Genomic DNA, 25,097 nt, shown 5'->3' on the forward strand with positions numbered 1-25,097 from the left:
TTATGCCCAAACTGATAACCTCCTGTTAAAAAATAAAAACAAAAAAGGAGGTTTTGATTCAGCTCCCACTCCAAACTCCATGTTGACCAAACGAGGATCACAGTATCAGGGAACATTTCCATCCCTGGTATAGTGCTGATGCTATTTGTAGATCTTTACAGCAGCTCTGTGAACTTTGCAGCATTTAATCTAGAGATCCTACATACTTTGCTTCTCTGTGCCTTACCACTGCCACCTTTTTCCTATTGATGGTATGCCAGAGGCATGTTCATCTTTTTTTCCTGTGGTGATGAAGGTAATGGATGCCGGAATTAATAGATACAAGTAAAGGCTTTCTACTACCTGGGAGGCCTCCTGGCTGAAGGAATTCCCAGTTGCTTTTTGCAGATAGTTTAAGGCAATATTGCACTACTCACCATTGAGGCAGGCATCAAAAACAATATAATTTGTCGTACGTGACCAACTAGAGCATAAATCACAACCTGCAAACTATTGAGCGCTTAAGTGCATAGTTCATGCATAACTCACAAGCTAGATTGTTTGAACACTTATAAGTTACTTATACATGTAGAATGTAAATTGCTGATCCTCCAGTGGTAGTTTGGGAGAAGAAGAAAGTCTGTATTTGTTGAATAAATTGTTCCCTTCACATAGCTTGTCCATCTATAGTCACATAACACTAACACCATAAACAGGTCCATCTCAATTGGAAATGTGTAACAGGGTAATAAATGATATTCAACATCAGATTACTCGTACTAAAATCATGTTCAAGTCATAGTAAGCTGTTATAACACTACTTAAAACCTGAAGTATGCCTAACCCACAAGCTGAAATTGCCCAGCTTACATCCTGAAAATCTACAGACAACATTAATTTCTCAGTATTTCACTTTTATGCCTGTGGCCTCTAACATGTTGCAAATGCTTCTATAAGAAAGGCTGGAAAAACATATCAAATTTCTGTTCTCTTCCACTTGCTGACATTCATTAACTGAGGGAGAACATTGAGACAAGGTTTTGGAAAGATCTCCTTTTCACCTCCACCCGTTCCAAAGCAATTTTTTAAACAGCCAGTAAGAGAAGTGGACACGTGCTTTAATGTCAGGCCTGTGTTGATCAGGTAGCTGTGCATGTTTTCACTGTTATCTTGATAAAGGCTTCTTGGGATAGCAGCCAATGGATGCATTCTTATCTCATTGCCATGTTCTTTGCATCCCTGAGTTAAATTGGTAAGAGACAAAGTCATTATATGACTGCTATTCAGGTGAATCTTTTGTGTACATAGGGATTTATGCTTAGCGCATCCTATTTGTACATGCATGTTCCCTTTCTAAAGCCCAGGAACGCTCTGCTGTATTTCAGATGCCAGTACGAATAGAGGCCCTCACTGGGAGGATATGCATTAAAACTGTACACAAAGTGGGTCTCTGACATGTCACAAACCGTAAAACTTCTTGTTCTATCAAGGGTTCAGCAGGTTGCCAAAACATACTCAGTTGCCAGATCCTCACCAGAATTCTGTTCCTTGCCTGAAGCCAGTCAGTCTCTTTGAATAAATAAGATTAGGTTGTCTGGCTGCGCTCTTCCTCCCAAGGGATTCCTCTTTATCAAGGGATTACCTGCATGCCCTTTTTCACATAACTCCTGTATTTTATTCTTCAGTATCATGCTACATATCGTGTCATATCATAGCTGCTAAACGCCTCATGGATGAAATGCCTGTCAACTCTTTGTTTCCTTTCAGAAAATACAAGAAATGTGTTCTGAAAAGTTTTGCTCCCGGTCTTTTTCAGCTGAGCTTTGTTTCTCTTTCTTTGCAAGGAAGGGACTAATGAGTTAATATTCACAGTTGTAGACTGACATTATATAGACCAGGACATCTATCAGTCCTCTGCACTGAGTAGCACTCCTGCAACACAGGATTTTCATTCCATTCAGTGCAAAAGCCATCTGTAGTTAATCAGTATATACTCACCACCATGGACAGGCAAAAGTAATGAACTGCAGTATGAGAAAATTGTGGTAAATATGAGCATGATCCTATCAGAGAAGGAGATGAAATGTACTATTTGCCTAGTTTATCAACTGATTTCCCTTTATCTCCATCCATGCCATGTTACTGTAGCTACCTTGGAATAAGTGTTATGAGACATACAGAATCCAGTAAAAGGGTTAAAAAAAAATGTTTTAAAAAAAAAGAAAGTACGTGATTTCCTGTTCGTGACCCCAGTTAAGGTCTCTTAATGTAAAGCATTTACTCTATATTATATATTTGAGGGTGGATTTCAGCACATGTGCCTCTCTGAATCAGGACCCACATTACTTATTCATCCTTCAACTGTTCTGAGATTTGAATCCTAGGGTATTAGTAGTGTTCCTGATGTGCTACAGGCTATAGTTTATGTAGTGGAAGTCTGTGTCATCCTGTTACCCTGAGAGACAGGGAAATTTTCTTGCAGTGTTTGCTAAGATCTACCAGCACAGGTCTTCTTTCCTCTTCCTCCAGCTGCTTCTCTTCCCTACTGCTTACTCTCACTGTGCTTTTGCTGGGACTCTTGTAAAGTGCCATCAAAACAACATCTTCATGTTGCTGTTGTGTGTCACATTGCAATAGAATAGCACGCAACTCCTACAGTAGAATTCCCACTACCATCTTGCATGGTGAAAAGTGACTATTATTTCCCTAATTTCTGCTGTACAGTGTGTGTTCTGTATATAACTGTATTCTTGTTGTCTCTGTATTTGTCTTTGATTTGGGTTCACAACTAAGCTGAACACCAAATATATTTCATAACCAATTTAAACCAAACGAAAGCAGGCATCGCTCCTGACATGATGATCTTTAACAGAAATGGAAAGGCAAGAACTATACTCAGCCAGATTTCACATGCTGCCCATCCGGTGTGAGAAACCCTCCTTTTTTATTTCAAGCTGAAACATTTCACTGTTTTGAGTTTTCAGCATGACCCTATAAACAGCTGAACTGGAAGAAATAAAGGATTGTGGACTGTGTCTTGGAATCCAGTAGACTGGAAGGTGAGGGATGGGGCAGAGCTTCACTGCCGCAGACTGTGTCTTTGAAACTGCTTTGAATATAACGAAGTGTAAGAAATAAGAGTAAGGAGGAGCACAGGTAGGGATATAAAGATCCTGTAGTTTGAATGGTGGGTATACTACCAGATGGCTTCAGAGTATATAGTTCTTTCCTTCCTTTTCGCATAATCCCTTTCAGTTCTCCCAATATATAATCATTTGAAATTCCTCTTATGTTTCTGTTTCTAAACCCTAAGAAGAGGCAAACCCAAGCCTTGCTGTTTGCATTCTTCTGATATCAAAGACTCCTATCCTACTGGGGCCCTTAGCCATAGGAGAGGTTTGAGGGAGGGGGAAGAGATGTTTTTCCTCCTCCTTAGCTGCTCTATTAGATTGGAGGGTGGGGAGCAGAGAGGGAGCGGCAGAAGACTCTAAGGTTCCGAATGGAGGCTAGAATGTGCCTGATGCCTGAGTCCGGCTTGTATACCCACATATCACTGCTTCTTTTAGCTGATGTTGCAGCGGGACTGGAGCTGGGTGGAGACTAGTGCCTGATGATGCAGTGCTCATCCTCTCAGGGAGTTTAGGGAGAGCCGTGGTCAGCCTGTTTTCACAGAAGTCTGTGCCCTAGAGATACCGTGTGCCATAGCAAAGTGTAGAAGGATATTTTTCTTTATGTATAAAATCTGTGTTACAGATTTACAGGATGTATTTATTTATTCTTCAAATTAGCTGAGCCTGAGAATCAGCTAAACAGAGATGGATTTAGAGATCAGCACAATGCAGCAAGATTAAAAAACCCTTTCCATCTGAATTAATGAATTTCAGACTGCTTTTCATAAACTAGTTTTTCAGAAGTCATCTGTGAAAGCTTGTATAAAGAATTTTTAAAGGTAACTTAATGGGATGGAGAAAAGGTTTAAAATTATCTACTGGGGCTGTTGCAGGAGATATTAAATATTGATTTATTTTGGAGTAAGAATCATACTAAAGAGTGAGGCTTGTAGTCAGACCAATTTATCTGGAATACAAACTGTATAGCTGTATTTAGTACAATGTCAACATGAATCTTAAACAAGTGGATGTGAAAGGTTGAGCATTTAATCTAAATCAGTTGGCTCTCCCAAATCTTCAATTAAAAAAAAAAAAAAACACTCAACATTTCAAACTGAACTGCTCCTAAATGTTTCAGGTGGTTTGTATTAAAAAAATGCTTAATTTAGTGAGTTCATATTATATCATAACCCTCTCCTGCGCATCATGTTGCAACTAGGAACAAAAATCTATAGTCCAAGTCTTTTCCAAATCTTAAGTTTTTAATACTCCAAACTCTCTTGAAAACCCGATGTAAATCATTCAAGTAATCTGGCAAATAACACTGTAAGCAATTTTCTGCTACTTGCCACTGCTACTGCACTGCCAAGCTTTTGGTCGTAATATAAAAGTTGGCTCAGATTGTACTTAACCAACTAAAACTGATTATGTTCCCCTTTCAGACTTAAATAGATGCCAGCTAGTGGTATTGGCTAAAATCTTTTTCAGAATGTATAAGTGTACATAGGTCTGCAGTAGGAAATCCTTTCTCCAAGTGTGACATCAAAGCAGTGCTTCTCAGATAATTTAAGTGTTACATTTGCTTTTGTTTGTACTGTTTTCTTTAAACATATTCATTAGACAAGAGCAGAGCCTTTAATGTTCCATGACTGAAAAATCCATCAAATAGATTTACGGCAGAGGCAGTGTGGCATAACAGCCAGTGGACTGGCCTAATGTTCAGAAGTCCTGGGTGCAGTTCTTAGCTTAATCATTGACGTTCTGGGTAAGCAGAAGATAATGATTTTCCCTCTCAGTGCCTGGCAATACTGTTACCAACTTTTTTTCTGGAATGACTTGGGTTCTACTGCTGCACAGTGGTAGGCATTATGATTGTCTACATATATAGTAGCGAAAGGCTCCAAAATGTTGATTGCTTCCCAGGACATTGCTATTCCCTTTCTTGTAAGACATAACTAGCAAATACGAACACAGTTATAAAGTATACAAGTATACAAAGGAGTAAGGAAGGCATGAAACAAAAAATTCCTTCTTGCAGGTTGCATTTGTTCACAGAGTAGAAAAAATCTTCCGCTGGAATTGACGTATTGGAATGTTCCTTCGGTAAAATGCGTGAGCTTTTCCATGGATGTCATCTGGGGGGGTGGTGGTGGTGGTGAATGAAGAGAGGGGAAAAGAAAAACTTCATTTTAAATGTGGAGAGGTGTATGTAGGACCCAGTCTACACTTATGCTGAAAGGCAGGTCAAAAATAGGTCTTCAGTGGGACATAAGTGACTAATATGCTCTGTGGGTGAAACCTCTAGTTTTGAAACTCCCATCCAAAATTGGTTGTTAAGATAAAAGGATGTTTTCTGAATTGTCATTGTTGCATTGAGCTGAAGAGTACTCTAATAGATATCTTATGTGGGAATTTAAAACAATCTTTTCATGATAAAACAAAATTAAAAAAATTGTTCTGTTTTAGATGAAAAGCAAGAGAATGGATTTTTTTTCCCACTAGGGTTAGCTATAGATAACTAGTAGTTTTGTCTTTGTACTGCTGCTGTAAACCCACATTTTTTTTTCAGCCTGTAGATATTCATTTTGCATTTAAAATGGTTTCAGGTGTAAGAGTTTCTGGACTCTACATGAAAAAAAGATGCAAAGCCATCAGTTACCCATATAAAGTACCTTCTCTCTTACATTATGTTGATTTCTGGTTCCTGCATTGAACAGTTAGTCCTTCCTTCAGATGTAAATCTCCCCGTTTCCAGGAAGTATGTGTTTGCATGCATTTGCATGCCGGATGTAGAAATGGGAATCTTCACCTTGTTTTATCAGTCGCCCTTTTGATTGTTTGTTTTGATAAATGTATAGTGTTCATAAATCAAGTTTGGGCTGCTTTTTTCCTGGAGTACAAATTTTAAACACATAATTTGTGAGCAAGCTAGTTGCTTTAGAAAGATTTGTAAGTAAATAAGGCAGTTTCGCTGGTAGGGAGTTGTTCCTTTGCCTTCAGCTAGCCCATCACCAATGCAAGATCTTGCCCACTTGCAGGACTAGTTTTCTATTGTTTTATTCCTATACAAGAATTATTCTCCTCCGTACCCAAAGGCTTTCAACATTGCTGAATAAAAGGTGAAAAGGTGTAAGCAAAGAGGAGAAAGTATCTTAGCCTGTGAAGATGTTGTTTAATGTTTATGTTCAGATTCAATGTGAACGTGCAAGATCTACACACTTTGGCCCTTCCTCAGTGCAGTGCATTAGTCCACACTTAATTTAAGCACCTAAGTATTTCCTGGGAGCTTAATAATGACTAGCCATGCCCTTGTGGCCTGTGTTGCAATGGAGCGAAGGTGCTCAGCACCTTACGAAGTTAAGGCCTATATAAGGCTGCAAGAATTTGCAGCTTTCTCTCTCTCTCTCTCTTTTTTTTTTTTTTTTTTTTTGCTACTGTTGTTGTTTCTCTTGAATGGAGATTAGAGACAGGAGATAGTTGAGGTGTACATCTATATCATCACAGGCATTAGGTACATCACACTTGATATTGTAATCATGCAAACAGTAATCGTGCCTTCCTGACGTAAACAGTAAGCAGCACGTTTTCCTGAGGCTGGAATAATCAGAGAACAACATGGCAGTGATGGGGCTACAAGACGCAAAACATTGCATAATGATGTTATTATCCTTGTTCCATTGTCACCCGTCCTTATTCTTTAGTGATATGTTTCTTCTCTCTCTGAACATAACAAAAAACACCTGCGTACAAATAGTGTAATATATAAGCAGCAATCATAAAATGCGACCTTGGAGAAATACACCTAAAATGCTACAAAATGAAAAACAACAACAACAACAACAAAACCAAAACAGATTGATAAATACAGAAAAACCCTTCCTAATCTATATATGCATGATATGCAATTATGTATTTACATACAGCACAAGGCAAAGCATATATTTGAACACAGTAGCATTCGGTGGGATTTTGTTAACTGCCTTGATTGCATTTCTAATTCTAAATATGAATATGAACATTTCAGCCCAAGTGTCTTGTGCATCACCAATTTAAGCTACTTCAGGTGTCTTCTGAAAACGGGATGGAACAGCCATGTCTAGGGGCCTGCATTGCATCTCGGAAACACTGGCATCGATACCTGCAATATACAATACTACAGATGTTCAAAGATTTCTGTAATAAATGCACAAAACTTAGGTTCAGGTTTTCCCCCGGGAGTTTAGTTGTTTAATTTAGAAATGCATGACAGTAGGGTATTTGGAACATTGGTTTTTAAACCTTTCTAGCTATGATTGATGCGTAGAGTAGGAAAATGTATTTATTGTTATTTGATAACTGATTATTGCAGCATGTAGTCCGTTTTCATCAGTTTTTCCAGTACTGTTTGATCATGTCACAAAACCTGGCATATGCCTTTCATAATTGAAATGGTGGAATGAAAGTATCTATGACAACAGCTATCATGCTTTTAGCTTTTAAAAGTTTAAAAGTAAACATATCTATGTGTCTGTTTCCATGCACTTATATTCTATATTGTTTATAAAAGAACATCATATTGTTTCTCAAGATGTTCGAGTGGTGCATGTGTGTGTCAGTGTTCTGAATTTTTTAAGATCTCTCTTGCTCAGATTTGTACGGAGGGCAGCTGCATTTCCTTTGTGCCGTTGAGGTTTGCAGAACACCACAATGAAATTGAAATTGGTGACTTCTTTTTTTCCTCTTTTTTTTTTTTTTTTTTTTTTTTTTTCTCTTTCCAAAAACATTGTTGTCCTGAACCTAGAATAGTTTTTCTGGTTGTTATACTGCTGTGGCTTCTTGCTGAAGCTGTGTTTTCAGCATGGGGTATGTTACTGGATGATTAAGAGAAAAGGGAATTCACAACTTGAGAGCTGGAACCAGATCACTTGTCTTCTAAATTCTGTCTCAATTCTAATGCATGACAACGCTTTTAATGAAATCTAGTCACAAAAGAAAAATTTGGGGAAGCATGCACAGATATATGTGCACAATCATGGCATTTTGTGTCATTTTAATGTCTACGCTTTTAAATGCTTTGTGGAAATGGGAACATAAATGACAAGGTCCAGACATCTTCTAAATTAAACCAAAATATAGCAAAATATTATTATTGTTGTTCTGTTCAATTTATTTTACTGGTGAAAAGCTTGGTTTTGCCATGTTTTTATGAATTCATTCTTGTAACTCAAATGTTAGAAATATGAATGACCATTCTGAGGGTCCAAGAGTAGCTACCGAATTGGTTGCATTAGTCATTTTATGGGACAGGAAAAACAGTTTTGCTGTTTCCTGATAGAAGTGCATGTCAGTTACCATTTGTGATTATTTTCATCTGTCTCTCAAAAATGCACATGTACACACTTAGTTAAAAGAAAAATGTATATATATATATTTTTAAATGGGTGCATTCAGATTCTTTCTAGTTACAAGGTACGTAGATTTGGTCTTAAGCCATTTACCAGCTCTCCCTTAAATCTAGTGGGCAATACCTGATGTTACAAAAGAAAATTAACTTCTCTCCCTGGAAGGCTTCCAGTTAATCATCTGTGGATGTTGGTCAGGAGGAAAGGGAGCAGCAGAGAGAAAGAGGGAATTCTCTGACCCCAACAATTGAACAGCTTACGCTCTGGAACATGAGATTTGATTATCTTAGCATGTGTTACTACAAATGTTATTAACAGTCAAAAAATTATCCAGCTCTTTTAAAGACAAGTGACAGCCCAGGCTTTGGACTCTTCCTGACCTCTAGTGAATTCTGCAGCTGTATTATGCAGTGTTAAGTAAACTCCTTTTGTTTGTTTTTCATTTACCAGCTGTTAATTTAATTGATTGTCCATTTGTTTGGTGAGGGCTAATGAATTCTCATCAGTCTAAGGTAGAATTCCACAGTTTATGTGATTTACAAAAAAGATCTTTACATTTAGCATGATGTGTCATTTTCCTGTAGACTACTGTGTGAGTTTGCAGCTGAAACAAAGAGTTAATCAGAGAGTTCTCAGATACTGCCATGCATCATGCCATTGTGCATGAATAAAAAGTTGGAAACCGCATGAAAGCAGTAGTTGGGTTACCACACAACTGGATATGCTTAAGTCTGAACGCTTCATAATTCTAACTACTGGGGAGTTGCAAACTTATAAATAACCTTGCAATTGGTTAAAACCATATTAAAACCATATGAACAAAGACATAAAGCATTTGGTTAAGGGGGCTCAGTAAGTGCAGTAATCCTGTTGAAAGTAATCTAACCAGGGCAGATCCATAGCTTAGGAGTCCCTGCAAGTGCAGCAATAGTTAAGGGTATGTCAAAACTTCGTATGTAGGAGGGCATAATATCCAACTTAGGTGGAAACGGTCGCTATCTGTACTGTTTGCTTTTAAAAAATACTTTAAAAATCATACGCTGCTATTTTTAAAGGCAAGCTTCAGTGCACTGAAATCTGTTAACTTAGTGTGTGCTGAAGGCTCCCAGGAATCAGAGGATTCATCTAAATCCTTCTTATTTGTTTTCAGAGCTCAGGATGGCTACCGCTCACACTAGCATTATAGCTCATAGCATTCTGATTCTTAAAATCAGACTTCTAACACAATTAGTTAGAGTGTTTAAAATTAGGCAGTTTGGGTTTGCATTTATCTAATGATAAATATAGAAGTCTTGGCCCTTAGCAGTCCAGTTTCAAACTTTTTATCTAAACGCTTCACATTTGGATTACTTTGCAATTCTCTATTTTGACTTTGGAACCCGTGTTAAAAGAAGAGTCCGTATCATGACCATCACTATGAAGTTGTGGTCCTGAAGAACATCGGAGGTTTTTTTTTCCTTGTGATGAGCTTGCATATATAATGCTGTCATGTGGAAGCCAGCCACGGCTTGTCAGTCAGGGAAAAAAAAATGTTTAAATTCCCTTTTATCTGCTTTTTATCCCTTATTTTTCAGTCATGCTTTAAGACAGAAGAAAATATTTAATAGGGGACCTGAAGACTTTTCTCTCAATCCACCTCTTCAAGCAGGTTGCTTGCTTTGAGGCACTGTAACCTAATACAAACCTTTAGTCTGTGGCAGGGGTGATAGTCTATGCTGTACGTTCAGCATATCAAGGAAGTACTGGAACAGCTTACAAACAACATATGGGCCTTCAAAAGCCAAATCCACCAGTGGACAGGGGTGAAAATCCACCTAACTGTCCCTCTAAATTTGGTTCCTGAGATCATTCTCTCACATTGGTAGAATTATTGAATTTGTGTATTTCTCTTCCATAAAATATTGAAAGGTCAGGTTGTACCAATAGCAAAGAAATCAGCATACCCTTTGTCCATGCAACCTGTAAATCAGTGATTGGAAATGATACACTTCGTATCTTGCAATATCTTAAAATACCATTTCTACAACAAGTGAACCCACTTTGCTGACCTAATTTATCACATTTATTGGAGCACCTCCCACTGCTATGCTGTTGAAAACAAGCTCTGGATATTCACCACAAAGCTCTAGAAAACCAAAGGCCCTTCTGTGGGGTTGCCATGCTTTTAGTTGTAACAATAATGCAGCTATTGTGTTTATCTACTTTGCCATCCGAGGAATTCCAGCAGTTGCATGCCTGCACACCAGTAGGATGATTGACATTGTTGTAATAAGGTTAATGTTTAAACTTCCCACCCATAATAACTAAAATATTCAGAGATAAGGCTGAAAGTTAATTTGTAATTATCCCTGCTGTGCCAAGATGTTGCAAAAGATTCTAAGTGGAGGGTAATTTAACTTTTCAGCCTCAGCTGTTCTAAAAAGTAGGAAGAATAAAGCAAAAAGCTTGGGACGTTTGTATGTCGACTTTCGGGGGGGGTGGGGGGGGGATTCCTCAATATTCAAATTGGGAATACGTTTCTCTGTGTTTAGTTGAAAATATGCTTTTGATATTTTGAATATAGTAAGTTGTTTGCCTGTTGTTTACTGTCTGTGGTACACGCAGGGAGTAGATAACAGCTAGCAAATACACTGCTAGAATATTTAGTGTGGAATAACTCAATTGAAATATATTTTATACATAAAGACAACATGTGATAATTATTTGTAGTCATTCTAACTAAACTACTGTCCTCAGAAGAAATAATATCCCTTCAGTCGTATGCTCTGTGGCTTCAGTGAACGACCCATATTAATTCAGTTTCTAAAAACTGGCTCTTTAAATTAATGTTGGTAACTGCTTCCATGCTAGACTGTTGAAATAAAGGGTATTACATCATTGTCCAAACATGTCTACTTAAATAAAAAGTATTTGTTTGCAAAATATATATATATTTTAAATCTTTCACACAACGATCAGCGTGCATGCCATTTTCCATTTCAGTCTGAGCATACGTTTCAGATGTGGAAAAAGCAAGCATGTTGAAATAATTTGAGGCATGGGTATAGTCGGATCAGTCTTGGTAATCCAGAAGGGAGGGGTGCCCAGTGTATTATTACATTTCATATATTATTTTTCAAGAGATGGATGCAATCAGTCATCTTCTCGCATATGGTTTGAAAAAAACTTGTCATGCTGGCAAGTAAACTGTTATTTAAGTACACAATCCACGGTACTACAGAAACAGTTTTGCCAAACTTGTCCAAGTATTCTCACATCCTTAAAGATGGTATAAATATCATTTATAGCAAGCCGTTTACTTCAGACTATACGGAATGCCTTCCTGCTCCCCTGATCTAAGTGTCCCAGTTTGCATTATGGCCTTTATTGCTTCTGTTTGATGGAGTGATCAGTAAAAATTTAATGACACTATAAAATAATAAAAATGTCATTAATTTACCACGGATCTTGGATGCAGTGGTTGTAAAGTTACATTAATAAACAGAATATTTTTTACAACAAAAAGCATTGTTACGTGGGAACGTATAAATAACACACATAAATTTAAGAGCAATTTTACTGTTAGCACACACATTATTATGGAATAGCCAATAAGTGTATAAAACATAGTATATAAAATTTTATGAAAATATACTGTGCACATCAAAAATTCAGCTTTTATCTAAGTGCAGAGAAAAGCCATTATTGTGTGCTTACTGTTTCATTGCTGTTCTTCCACACGATCACAATTTTATATTTGTTCCTAGCCATTTGAAGTTTGCAGCCTTTTCCGAGGAAAGGGCTGCTGCTTCTTTTTCCTTTCCTTCTTGCTTTAGTGAATCGTTCTTCCACCTTCCACACGTGAAGAAAGAATTGATTCTTTCTGCCAGAACATGACGGAAAAGTTGCTAATTTAATGCAAAGCTAAAAATAATGCCAAAGGGATTGAAAGGCTTGCTTGGCGACTCTGGAAATAAGGGATAACTATCTAGCAGTCTATCTGTCATCACTGGGGCTGCTCCATCACTGACTGTGATAATATGCGAATATGATGGATGCCACAGCCTTGTGGCTCATAACATTTAACATTCATCAGCTCTCACTAACGGGGGCTTTATAATTTAAATATCTTTATTTAATATGCAACATCTACCTCATACATCATAATTTCAAAGCACTTAGAGAACCAACAGTCCTGCAAGACAGTTGAGCAGACTTTAATTTTTTTCAATAACTTTTACGTTTTCTGCATGTTTGTGACTGGCAACGCATAAATAAGTGCCTAATCATATCACCGAATGGAAAATTAAGATTTGGCTGTTAAGAAGAATCTTCCCCCTCTTCTTTTGCTCATTTTAGAGACGTGATTATTTTTACTGTATATTCAACATAAACAGAAGCACAAAGGAGTTGAATTGCTCTGGGAAGAGCTTTCAGTTTTCCATGTGGACTCCAACTGACTGTGTTGGTCTAGTCGTGTGAGAAGAGGTTGTAGTGCCGTGTCCTAAAACCTGTCTCTAAAATTTTAATGGGAAAACTTAATGTGCCTGTGCAGTGTAAGCTCCGTAGCTAGTACAAACAAAGAAACCAAAAACATTCAATATAGAAATCCAAAATGCTTTGTCACAGAAGACAAAACACTTGCACTGCCCATAGCAGTGCACTTTATTACAAACTCACCAACATTTTCTGTTAATGCTAGGGGGGTGGGGGTAGTCAAGCTATATGTCTGCAAATATAATGCATGTATCGGTAACCGGTTTATTAGTGTAGCTATTTATAGGCAATTCCTTTAAGTTTAAGTGTATTTTTAGTTCATATAGGAATACTATGGACAGAATTAATCTTCCTCTCGGTCCTTGTTCATACTAGGAAACAGGTTTATTTTTAAAGGATTATTAGTTTAAACAACTGTCCTCCTTAGGATGGACTCAAGACAGGAGCAAAGACAAATCCCTTAAAAACAGATCGGAACCTAGTGGGACAAGTTTCCTTTCTAATGATAAATTTCATATGCATTTGTTGTATTTCACTGAATTGTAAAGACTAGATAAAAACCTTATTAATATTGGGGAACGTTATTCTATTTTTACATTTCTTCTGAGTTTGTCTAATCCCAAAGCAAATATTGATTTTTTTTAAATAATCACTGTGATTATTTTCAATAAAAAGCAAGCAAAGAAATGACTTTAAAAGGCATTTCAAACATTTAAATAGCTTTGTTACAGCTTTTCATGAATTAGAAAGGGGAGGTTATGAAAGAACTACATCTCCTTTGTTTGACAAGAGCAGGTATTTTTATGGTGTAAGTGCTTTCGTTTTACTGTTCCTGAACCTTATCATGTAATTCTCCCTTTTCTCCTTCCATGTCAAAATATTGATATTCTTTCAGAAACTTTTTTTTTTTTTCTTCCTTTCTTTTTCAACAGAATTTTTTCTGGTAAAATCAAAGAGAATGAATGACTAGAAAGCTATTTCAAATGTGCATATTGATATGTAGCAGAGTCTGTTGATTTTTATAGCAGAAAGGTATTTCTCCTTCTTCTGAAACACACTTAAAGGCTGTTCTTCCAAGAATACTGCAGGTGCTGTGTTAACATCCTTAAGAAAAAGCTTTTAGTGCAAATATTTTGGAAGAGACAATACATGAGCCAAAAGCTGTTTTCTTAGTACTGATCTTTGTTTTTATCTCAACTGCAAATCAGCCTTTTGCAATGGAACTCAGAGTCCTTGACAAACATATTTTTTATTCTGTCTACTAGTAAAACAGATCCCATCCTGATGATTCAGGTGTATTGTTACATTGCACAACATCTTTCAGTACAATATTAGGACTCAAGTATTACAGTTCCTTTCTGCACTCACCTTTCATTTGTAACTCTTTCTTTACTCTGTGAGTTTCTTTGTATGTGTAAGCTCCTTCATCAGCCACAGATTTAACAGAGAAAAATAAGCTACGAAGTTAACCAAATAAAAAATGCAGAGATATTTTGTTAGATGATTGAAAGATTCTGTGAAACTTATTTTAGAAATGCAATTAGTACCTGAAATGCCTTAGCTGCATGTTGTAGCAAATCCAGCGTCAGAGTTTTGCTTTCTTTTCCTCCTCTACAAATTAAAAGAAAATAATAATAACCCATGATTGGAGCGAATAAAAGAATGGGGAATCGAAAGAATTCCTGAATTGATTGGTAATGGGATTTTATTACTGAAATATTTTCCTCAAATATAGTGATAATACAAAGAAATATTTGGAGGTGGAATAAGTGAGAAGTCAAGGCCATCAAGGATGTTTGATTCTTAAGAACATTTCCAAGCTTCTAACCATTTTGCAGGAGAGAAACTCATAATCTTTTACGTCTAGCATGCACAGCACAGAACTAGGTCATTGAACAATAGACTGAACAGCAATCAGCACTCTACTTCTGCATAATGCATTAAGAATAACATGGAGAAACTGTTCGTAGAGCTGAAAGCTGGTATTTCATGTCTGTAAATTCAAGCTGACATGACATTTAATATTGTTTCATAGTAATGAACAACAAGGTTTCATTCATTCGCAAGTACAACATAATGCCAAGTTTAGTCTGAAGAGGTAACAACAAGGCAAGAGGGAAAACATGTTATGTTCCTTCAAATGAGAATGCTAAATTAATGATAACCATTGAATGCTTTGCTACTGATACACAGCACTATAGAGACTGCTATGGTGAGACAATACTACACTGTCAATTGTAGTGACCTTGTCCGGTAGTTGATTGAAGAACTGGGTTTGCACACAAAATACCTTTCAGTTACCAGTTCCAGCATTCCTATGGAGGTCTCCAGCTCTCAAAAGCTTTGTGTTTTTCTAGAAGCAAGCACTCAAACTCTTTTTCTTTTTTTTTTTTTTTTTTTTTCTTTTCTTTCCTTTTTTTTTTGTTGTTCTTAATCTCCTTAGGTTCCCTTTCTACTGAAGGTACAATTAAATTGGTAGACAAAATAATAGTATCAGTTCTGTCATCTATTATTCCTTCTTTCAAATACTTGTCTTTGAAAAACTCTTGCATAAAATTCAGACTTGTGTTTTCTCAGAGGTATGAATGCTAACTTGAATCTCATAGTGGAAAAAAAGTGCCTTTTCCATTAAATTAGCAGTATATTTTAATACAAGCTCTTCTTTCAACTTCTGAATTTTCATGTCTCCCAAATGTTGATTGTCTTTTCTAGTTTAAGTTAGAAAATAAGTGGAAAGGCAAAGTGAGCAGCATCAGTCGGCGCTGTTCCCTGCCAAGAGTGTTTTGTATTTGCATGTACAATCATTTATGCATTATGGCAGTGCAGATCAAAATAATTTCAAAGCTTCTGTATATGTTTCACATTTAAAAACTGATTTTCATAAATGCAAACATTCAGAATCTGTAAAAAATAGTCCCTGAGTAAAATTTCTAATTAAATGCATTTGTTATTTATTTGTATTTAGAAAACAAGGCATGTATCAGTGTATACATACATGTACAGCCTCGCAATGGGATATAAAATATTTGGGCATTAAGTCTACTTCTGTTCTTTTCCAGGAAAGAACAAGGTTTGAGAATTTAGGCCCCCAGTTAACAGGGAAACCCAATGAAGATGGAAAGCTGGGCCCTGGTGTCATTGATCTTACAAGGCCAGAAGATGCAGAAGGTGAGTTGCAATTTTGACTGTGGGTTATTGACCACTGCATCACAGAATGGTTGTGGATCTGAAATGCTGCTAGTGTCATAGGTGTTGTCTAGCTTATATCCCAGGGTAGCATTTTTTGAGCATTTTTGTGAGATTGTAATAGCTCCATAGCAAAGGGCAGATACATGAAAAATACTGCATTGCACTTATACTCTAAGCCCTCCTACAACATAGCTGTTTTTTCCCCTAGCAGCTGTCAAATAAGCGTTTACATTTTATGCTACTAATAAAAATGTAGGGAGCACTGAGAAAATTATCTCAGAAAGGCAGTATATAGATGTATATACTTTCACCAGTTTTTAAGGATTTAGCAGCTTTGGAGAAAGTTAGAGCACTTTAAGAAGTCTGTCAGCCAGTGCACTCACAAACCATTCAAGATATAGCAAGCACACTTTTATGGACAGACAGCTGTCAAGTGAAAATGTAAAAATATTTCACATTTTCTATATGAATGTCTTATACATGATACAAACCTTCAGTGCATTTGTACTGACTTCAGTGAGAGTTCAGTATATCATGTATTACAGGATCGCGCTACAGATGGAAATCAGTATTTCTCAAGACTGATTTTACCCTCTACCTTATCATACACTGGAAGAGAACATACAGGTAGATAGGAACCCTACCACTGACTGTAGTAAGATTAATCTACCATTCAGTTAGCAAAAAATGCAAATTTTCCCCCTGGATTTACATTTTTTTTTTTTTTAATTTCACAAATTCTAGTTATGCCACTGTTCTTCAGCAAAAAGGTTAAAATATCTCGCATTTATTTATTTATTTATTTTTATTTTTGTTTTATTTATTTATTTATTTATTTATTCTGTTAATACCCAGACATTTCACAAGTTATCAGATGCTTTATTCTTGGATCAAAAGAACAGGACCAATAAGCTCGTGACTGTTGGCCAATAGGGTTTTTTTCAAATTATTGTTGAAATACAGAGACAGAGTTTGCCTAATTAAAAAGCATGAATATTTTCTGTGTAGAGAAGTACTCCTCTGACCACAGATTCTGTTCTGTCTCTCTGTGACCCAGAAATAAATGGTCCAGATAAGGCCTCACAGATTTTCCCTTCAGTTTGAAGTCTGAAAAATAACAGTTGTAATTTTATTTTATTTTATTTATTTTATTTTATTTTTATGTACAAGTAGAACATGATATGCCTGTGATAAAGCACCTTAGAGCCCTGCTTGCCAGCTGACATACATTATCTTCAGTCAGTTCTTGAGCAAACCTAAAGAGCCTTGGACAAGGACATAGACTCAATGGAGACAGTGCACGTTCAGATCCAAGATGTTTCTTGGATCCCTGTTCCCGTATTGACTCATCCATACAAAGGACTAGTAAAATTCAGATTTATTTCAGCAAAACATTCCTACTTATTGGCTTAAAATCATGATTAGCTTGTCAGGTGGAATTGACACATACCATTAGCACATACTTACATGCTTTTTCGTTAAACAGTTGTTTTAAAGTAATTTTTCACAGTCAAGATTTCTGGTCTCCATAGCAGTAAGATGACTGAAGGTCATCAACTATTTATTAAAATTAATATTTGTTAGAATGCTAGCATCTTGATGAAACATTTCAGATTTTCCCAGTATATCTAAATAGATCATTATAAAATCAATCATTTCCAGATTCTCATTTTCAGGGAGCTACTATTTCTAAGTGTCATTTGCTCATACCTAATTGGATGTGGTTTAAACAGAAAAATAATGGACAGAATATAGTTAAGAAATAACTTTCAGATAGGTGTTTTCCAATGTTCTTTTTCTGGAAAAAGGACTTAGGAGATACATGGGACTTTCAAAAGTACTTATTGACTAATCAGTTATTTATAAACTGCTTTGAGAAGAATTTCCCATCCTGCTGCAACTTCTCATATTTCAACATGTTGAAGAGTATTTTTTTCCACAGTTGGGATGAAAGTTTGACTACAGGATACTTACAGATACGCAGTTACAGATTCCTATGACATAAAGTTCCTGCTAACTCTCTGGGTTTAACTCATTTCCTTCAATTCAACCTTTCTCTTTCTAGTGTCCTTAATTTAGTATCCTGGTACACCTCAATACTGACAGCCCTTCTTGTTACTGGATAGTGGAGAGCGAAGCTTTGACATATGTAGTAACCCAAGCTACAGTGATGTGTGCCAGTTTAAGGACAGCGCTCGTGTCTTTCTAGAGCTGGTGGGGCAGTTTGGGGAATGGTGTGTTGCTACATGGGAAATCTGAGTTCATGAATGGATTCAGATTTCCATACTTTGTTTAGCAGCCAAGAGATGTCTCTGGAAAAGACGTCTTTGGCGAATGCCACTGCTGAGCTGAGAAAAAAACGTTGGCAGCATCTCAAAACTGAGCTATTTATTTGACCTTCCAGTTGTAGACAGGGTGAACTCAGATATTAGATAGATATAAAAAAGACCTTCAAAATACCACCCAAGTTTTGCTGCTCATCCTTGGCAAGTTAGATAGGAGATAACGCTTCTAACCTGGCATCTCTTAGAGTGGAAGTCCGTTGAAAAGAGTGCTGCTGAAATGTCAGCAGTTGAATTATGGCCTCTGATGCTTTGTACCGTGCTACTGGCTCTGTTCATTTTCAAAAATATTAATGTATCTTCCTAATCATCACGACACTGTTACGGATCTTCCTAGGTTTGCTAGGTCACAAAGTTTTTTAAGTGCACTGCCAGGATTTTGTGCTTGTGTACGTGTGTCTGTTTAAATGTTGGGTTACTGTGAAACTTGACAACTTACTCTTCTGCCTCCTGTAGAAGAAGACAACCTTGTTGCATTGTGGTGTGTTGTCAAGGTCACAATCTCAACTGAATGTCAAAGGTTCCTACTAATCATCATCATAACCTTCTAAGACCTGGTGTGTTTCTTCACACACCTTCTTTTCTGTTCTGTCATTACTGCTTTTAATCTTCTTATTTTTTTTCAGTTTTCTTAATATATTTTTGAGTGCACCTTGCTGTAGACAACTTTAGATAATACTTACCTGTTTTGTTGTATCCTTTTACACAGTCGTACTGAAAATAAACATTTCTGAAGTAACATATTGGTGGCCAACTTTTGACCCCACTTTCTTTCTTCATCTTACAGTTCTATGAGGTCCAAGTGAATTTTTGATAGAGTGAGTGCATGGCTATTAGGTCTATCAGATTACTCCCATCACCAGAATTTCTAAAATTCAGAATTGTGAAATATGCTACATTTAGAAAAGATATGTTAACTACTTGTACATGGCTTTTTTTTTTTTTTTTCTTCTCTGCAGTCTTGTTCCCAAGACAAGGAGTCCAAATTTAGTCCTACTGATGGTCATAAACTGTGGGGAAGTGCAACTTGAACTGCACCCTAACCCCTTGCTAATCTATACCAAAGGGAGCTGTGGTGGAGTGCAGTTCCACTCCCTGCCTACCTGCACATCTGCATTTCCGAAGGAAACTAAGTGTGCAGAGACATGGTACATGGCTGTCTCATCCCAGCATGCAGCTGAGACAGAGGAGATCTGGGAAGTACTCCTGGGTACCGTAGCTTTGACGTAGCCTTTAAGCTTCAAGTAATTTGTTACAAGAAATGCCAGCAAACTTTTGTGTTTATGGAATGCCTTTGTAATAGTATCTTGCGGTGATTTCTCTCTACTCTTTATATCTTATCTATGGTATATGGCAGTGACCTGACTTTGGCAGGATCCTAGCTACATTTTCCTTTAATCCTAGGAGTGCTTGTGGTATTTGGTTATTGATCAGAAGCTGAAGCTACATGTGTAATTTTTAAATCATGAATTAGAAGACAGGTCTTAAAATTCCCTACATTTTGCTTTATGCAATTATAAGACATAAATATGAAATGATACTGCAGAATGAACTTTAGGACCTAGACTTCTTGTCCCTGCTCAGTGTGTGAAACTTTTTTTAGACTAATGGTAACCAGGTGTCCTTACAGAGATGAATTAGCATATAAGGTTGTATTCTAAGCTTGTGTTACTCACAATGAGCTAACTGTCATCTGAATGGAGGCCTGAGAATCATCTGTAAGAGTTTTATATTAAATATGACATAAACCAACATCTCTGTTACTTTCTTAGCCACCAGCAGGATTGCGCTAACTATATTAAAAACCATGCTCAGACTGTATTCAAAAACATTGCCACTGACTGTGACACTATTTGATGAATAATCCCCAGCTCTTACAGCTGTATCATTACCTGGAAATCTGAGTTGTCCTGTTAAAGTATGTGATTCAATTGTAGCTGGCAAAATTAAAAACCATGTTTTGAGAGCCTCATAAATACTCAGCAAATGGTATGCAAAATTACAAGAAACAGCCAATTATAGAACTAAGCAAGATTTTTTTTTTCTCCAAACTTCATCATTTTAAAGGAAACATCATTCTCTCTGTAGGCTGCTTCATAACTTCGAGAATATGAGATTGTCAGTACTGAAGAATTGCTAGCTACCATGGACGCACCAAGACAGCTTTGAATCTGTCTTTAGCTAAAACTCCGCTCTGAACCTGACAGATACATATTAACTGACCAGAGTGGGGTAGAATATAGTCAGGAGTCATTGGTGAGCCCTTGCTAAATTCTAGGGGGAGAAACCTAAAATATTTACTTCTTTTATTTGAGAAGATTGGATGATCCAAATACTTTTTCTTGGTTCTAGTTCTAAAACAGAAACTCCTTTCATAGATGCACAGTTTTGTTGATAGAGCTGCTTCTTTTGAATCACATACACCTCACGCTTGTAGAACGTGCACTATGTTTATAGATTTTTCTATTTTTTGTACTTATGGTCCAATGCTGTGGAAAATCTGTAGGAAGTATGTTAAGATTTTGCTTTGTAGTAGATAGTAATCTGCAGAACAGACTTAATGTTCCTGTTGACAATTACTGATTTTACCGTAGCTCAGGTTGCAGTAGGGTTTCCTTCAGCAATCGTAGGGATTCACATTCCATCAAGACCTGATTGTCATTCCTGCCAAAGAAATGTCTTACTATGTGATTTTGTAAAAGAGAAATAACTTCTCTGTGTCCCATTTTCCAATGTGAAAAATCAGTTGCATTGTGAAGCTAAATTCAATTTTAAAAAGCAACTGGAAATAGATGAAAATGCCATATGAGCTCTAACACTTAGTTCCACATTCAGTGTTCATTTGTGTTTATACATTAGATTCAGGGGCTTGCGAGTTAAATATTTGGCCTCAGAGTCTGCCGTATGGGACAATGTACACAAAGCCCTTTTCTTCTGAATCCTGTTTTAATGTTTTCCTTTGTTCTATTTCTTATGCTGTAGCCTTCCTCATTCTGTAAATTTTGTTTAGCACTTGCTGCTTCTTCCTTTGAAACTAATCAGAGTATGTTAAGTATGGTCCATAGTTGTGAGGGATAGGTCCATCCCTGCTCGTCGAGATAAAAAGAATTTTAAAATTAGCTGTCCACACTCTTTATCTGTGTACTTACTTCATCCTTGTTTTACATTATTACTTTTCAAAATCTCCCAAAGGATCGGCTTTGCTGTGAACATAGATGTTGAGTCAGTCATTAAGATGTAGCATGGAGTCCCCAGTCTGGGCTTGGTACCAGCCCATCTTCTAGTCCAATTAATTGACTTAGTGCCTGTGTCCTCATTAGTGCCTCTGTGCTCCCTTTCACTGCCTGCCATCTCTTACTTTAATTTGTAAGTTCCTTGGTTTAAGGTTGTGCTTTTCTGTATTCTCAGCATTCAAGGTGACTTAGCTTTAAGCCTTATCTGTTTGATCATGATGTCTTTGACCATTCATCAGGTAGGCTGAATGCAAGCCAGATGGGGACAGTGCACTGCATAACCATAGGTAACAGGCTACCTGCAGTAGTAAGCCCTAGCTTGATCTCACTCATTCTAGATCAGACATACTCAGGTTTTGTTCTGAACCTGATTTTGGACTTGAACCCAAGCTCACCTTTGCTTTTAAATGTACATATTTCTATTCAATAATAAGCATGAGAATCTGGTTCTGCAGCATTTCAGACAGTGTTATTTGCTGTCCAGCATGCAAAGTCAATGAATTGTTCAATATTGGCAGCAGTTAGAGCAGTGACTCTTTATGTCCATCTCATTCAGATCTGACTTGGGCTGGCCACATTGCAAGGCATTTCGTAACACAGTAAGAGATTATACCTGCCCCAAAACAAGGGAAATTGAATGTCAGAGAAAGCAAGAAACAGTGTTAGGAATCCTCACATATTTTACCCACTTCCAGAATACAGTGAGCAAATGAGTGGTTGCAGTGGCAGAAGCAGCAGTGAACATGGAATCACTGAGCTATATGTGGAGGAGAGGGATGAGCTAACGGGGAACACAAGGAGTCTTTGTAATGTAGAAGATGGTGCCTTGGCCTCATGAGAAAAACATGAAAAAAGGACCAATAAAAGGACTACAAGGCTGATATCTAAGGGTGAGGAGAAACTGCCACTTTGTACAGCTCCAAATTTCTGACCATCTGTCAAACTTCATTTCTGATATCCCAGCACTAGAACAGACATTGTGGCAGGTGTCTGGATTTTGCAAATCTCTTCAGTAAAATAATAATAATAACAAAAATCCTTTCTTAAAGAACACCTCTACCATATGCTTCAAGCTTCAACATGCTCATATATACCCGACAGTAAATAAATGCTAAGTGCATATACAAAAGGGTGAGACAGGTCCTTCTGAACTCCTGAGAAGGCCGACTGTGATTGACTGAAGAGGTAGGTGAAAGGGAACCGTATTTTTGCAGGCAGATCAATCCTGGCAGGCTGCCAACACAGTCCAAGCCCGTGAGGTAACTTAACACTCTCCTATGCAGAGGTGTAAACAGAAGGTAGTACACGCGTGACAAAGCATCGCCTACTTTTGTGACAGAGCTTCATAAATACTGGAGGAAAGAATGCCTCTCCACGCCAGTATTTGTCGCACATAAATATTTGTAATAGTTGCTATGGCAGTTGGGAAGGGGAAGATGAAAATCAGAAAACAGTGAAAGCTGAAAGAAGTGTTTCCAGAGAGAATGCAGTAGGCTCAAGTAGTGGAATTTTTATTCCCCCCTATTCTCATTATAGGTCTTAAAAACAAAATCTCATAAGTTTATGTTTATTATTTAAAGATAAAATAACTTCTTAACATCTTGGTTAATTAGAACAGATGCGAAAAGGTGGCTTTCATTAAATGTGGTTGCCATTTTTAACACATGAAACTATTTGATTATGCCTGAAACTTCAGTGATACGCTCAAATTTTTCAGAATAACTCATAACAGATCAGGAATCTGTGATAAAGTACTTGGGCACAGTATTTCAGTTGTGTTGGATGAGATTCAGTGCCTCAGTCCTGGAGTAACTCAGTGTCTGCAGATGGGATAGGAATAAGCCCTTCTGTCGTTAAGAACCATCCCATCACTTTTCTGATGGTAACCGCTTTATGAATCTTCTTGTTGCCAGCATCCCTGAAATATTGTACAGAGGGAACTCCCACTTCGAGTACTGAAAAATCTGAGCTGAGGGCTGAGGGTGTGTGTGGACTGATTTTCCCATTGCATTGAAACCTACTCCTCTCAAGATACTAATATTAAACGTATAGTATGCTTCTCACTTTCAGCATAGTAAATCTGAATGTCTTCCACAAGTATTACCTTTTGATTTTCAACTGAGGTATTTTTTTCATACTGCTAAATACCAGGCTTTCTCGTTTGCTCTTTGTGTGTTACAGTAATTGATTCTTTAGAATAGCACCTTTATTTTAAAAATTGTAGCTAGAATTTCTAATGTACAATCACTGTTACAATGCCCGGAGTTTTGTTCAGGGGTGCCCATTAGCACAGTTACACATAAGGGCTTGTCACAGTTTCCATGATATAGTAAAACATTGTTTTCAGGAATTTAGAACAAGGCTGTAAAAAGTAACTGTGGGCTGCAGTTTTACACAAGAAAATCTTCGCCCATGAGAAAATTACTGTCACAAATCCTGAAAGCATCAGTCAGTTTGCTTAGCTATTTTTAAGTGGAGTAAGTGAAAAATTCAATATATTAGCTCAGTGGTTTAAAACATTATCTTTTTTCACACTCTGAAGTTCATGTACAGCTACCACAGATGTCAAAAAACCCATGGAACTGATGCTTAGCTCTGTACAAATCTTGGTCTTGCTCCAATATTGCCAAAGGACATCAAAGCTGCTTAAAATAATGTGAAATTTTCAGGTACAAGTGAATTGTCAGTTGATGGAGAAAGGCACCATCATGCTGCATGGAGGAGGGAGGAATCTTGCAATTTTCCATACCTTCTTGAGCACAAGGAGCAGGGCAGAAATATGAATACATTAAGAAAAGAGCGTTGTATATTCTGGCTAAGCATGAGCAATGGATACAGCTTCCAGACAAGCAGTCTTCTTTGTACAACTGTCTATTTTTCTAAATTTATACTGTGTACCATTTTCTCCTCCAGGAACCTCAGTATCTCCGCAATTGACAAGTGTTTAAGAGCATCTGCTTTTCTTCCACATAGATATGCCAAGTATCTAAACAAGCCTTTAGTGCAGAAGTTAGTAGGAAGGGGAAAATATTTTATTCATTTGTATTTTGATTTAATTTTAGAGAATCAGTGGTCCAAAATGTGTCTGGGGCGGGCATTACAGTACCTTCACAGCTTTTGCAAATATTCAGTTCTAATCTTTTCCTTTTCAATTGGGCAGATACAGTTTCACAGGAAGCTGTGCTTTTTCACATAAGTGCCTATTTCATGGCAAATCCTTTTTATTTTGTTTTATTTTTTTAATTCCAAATCAGTTGTGGCAACATATTTGGACATGCCATTGCCCTGTTTGTAAAAGCATCTTCCTGGTTTCACTTACAAATCCCAAATATGCAGGTGCAGCATATTTGAAAAATGAGCCTTAAGTGTTTTTGCTAACATTTATTA

At 37.1% G+C, this 25,097-nt stretch overlaps 1 protein-coding gene across 14 annotated transcripts in view; it reads left to right on the forward strand.

The window, feature by feature from the left end:
* The window catches only part of SOX6 (SRY-box transcription factor 6), a 383,784-nt gene that overhangs the window by 332,911 nt on the left and 25,776 nt on the right, over positions 1–25,097 (forward strand). For all 14 annotated transcript variants that reach the window (XM_035328701.1, XM_035328699.1, XM_035328705.1 and 11 more), the window contains one exon: positions 16,006–16,114. In XM_035328701.1, the coding sequence (XP_035184592.1) occupies positions 16,006–16,114 (109 nt within the window). The remainder of the gene's footprint in view (positions 1–16,005; positions 16,115–25,097) is intronic.

Source organism: Oxyura jamaicensis, chromosome 5, assembly GCF_011077185.1.
Source record: "Oxyura jamaicensis isolate SHBP4307 breed ruddy duck chromosome 5, BPBGC_Ojam_1.0, whole genome shotgun sequence".
Lineage (NCBI taxonomy): Eukaryota > Metazoa > Chordata > Aves > Anseriformes > Anatidae > Oxyura > Oxyura jamaicensis.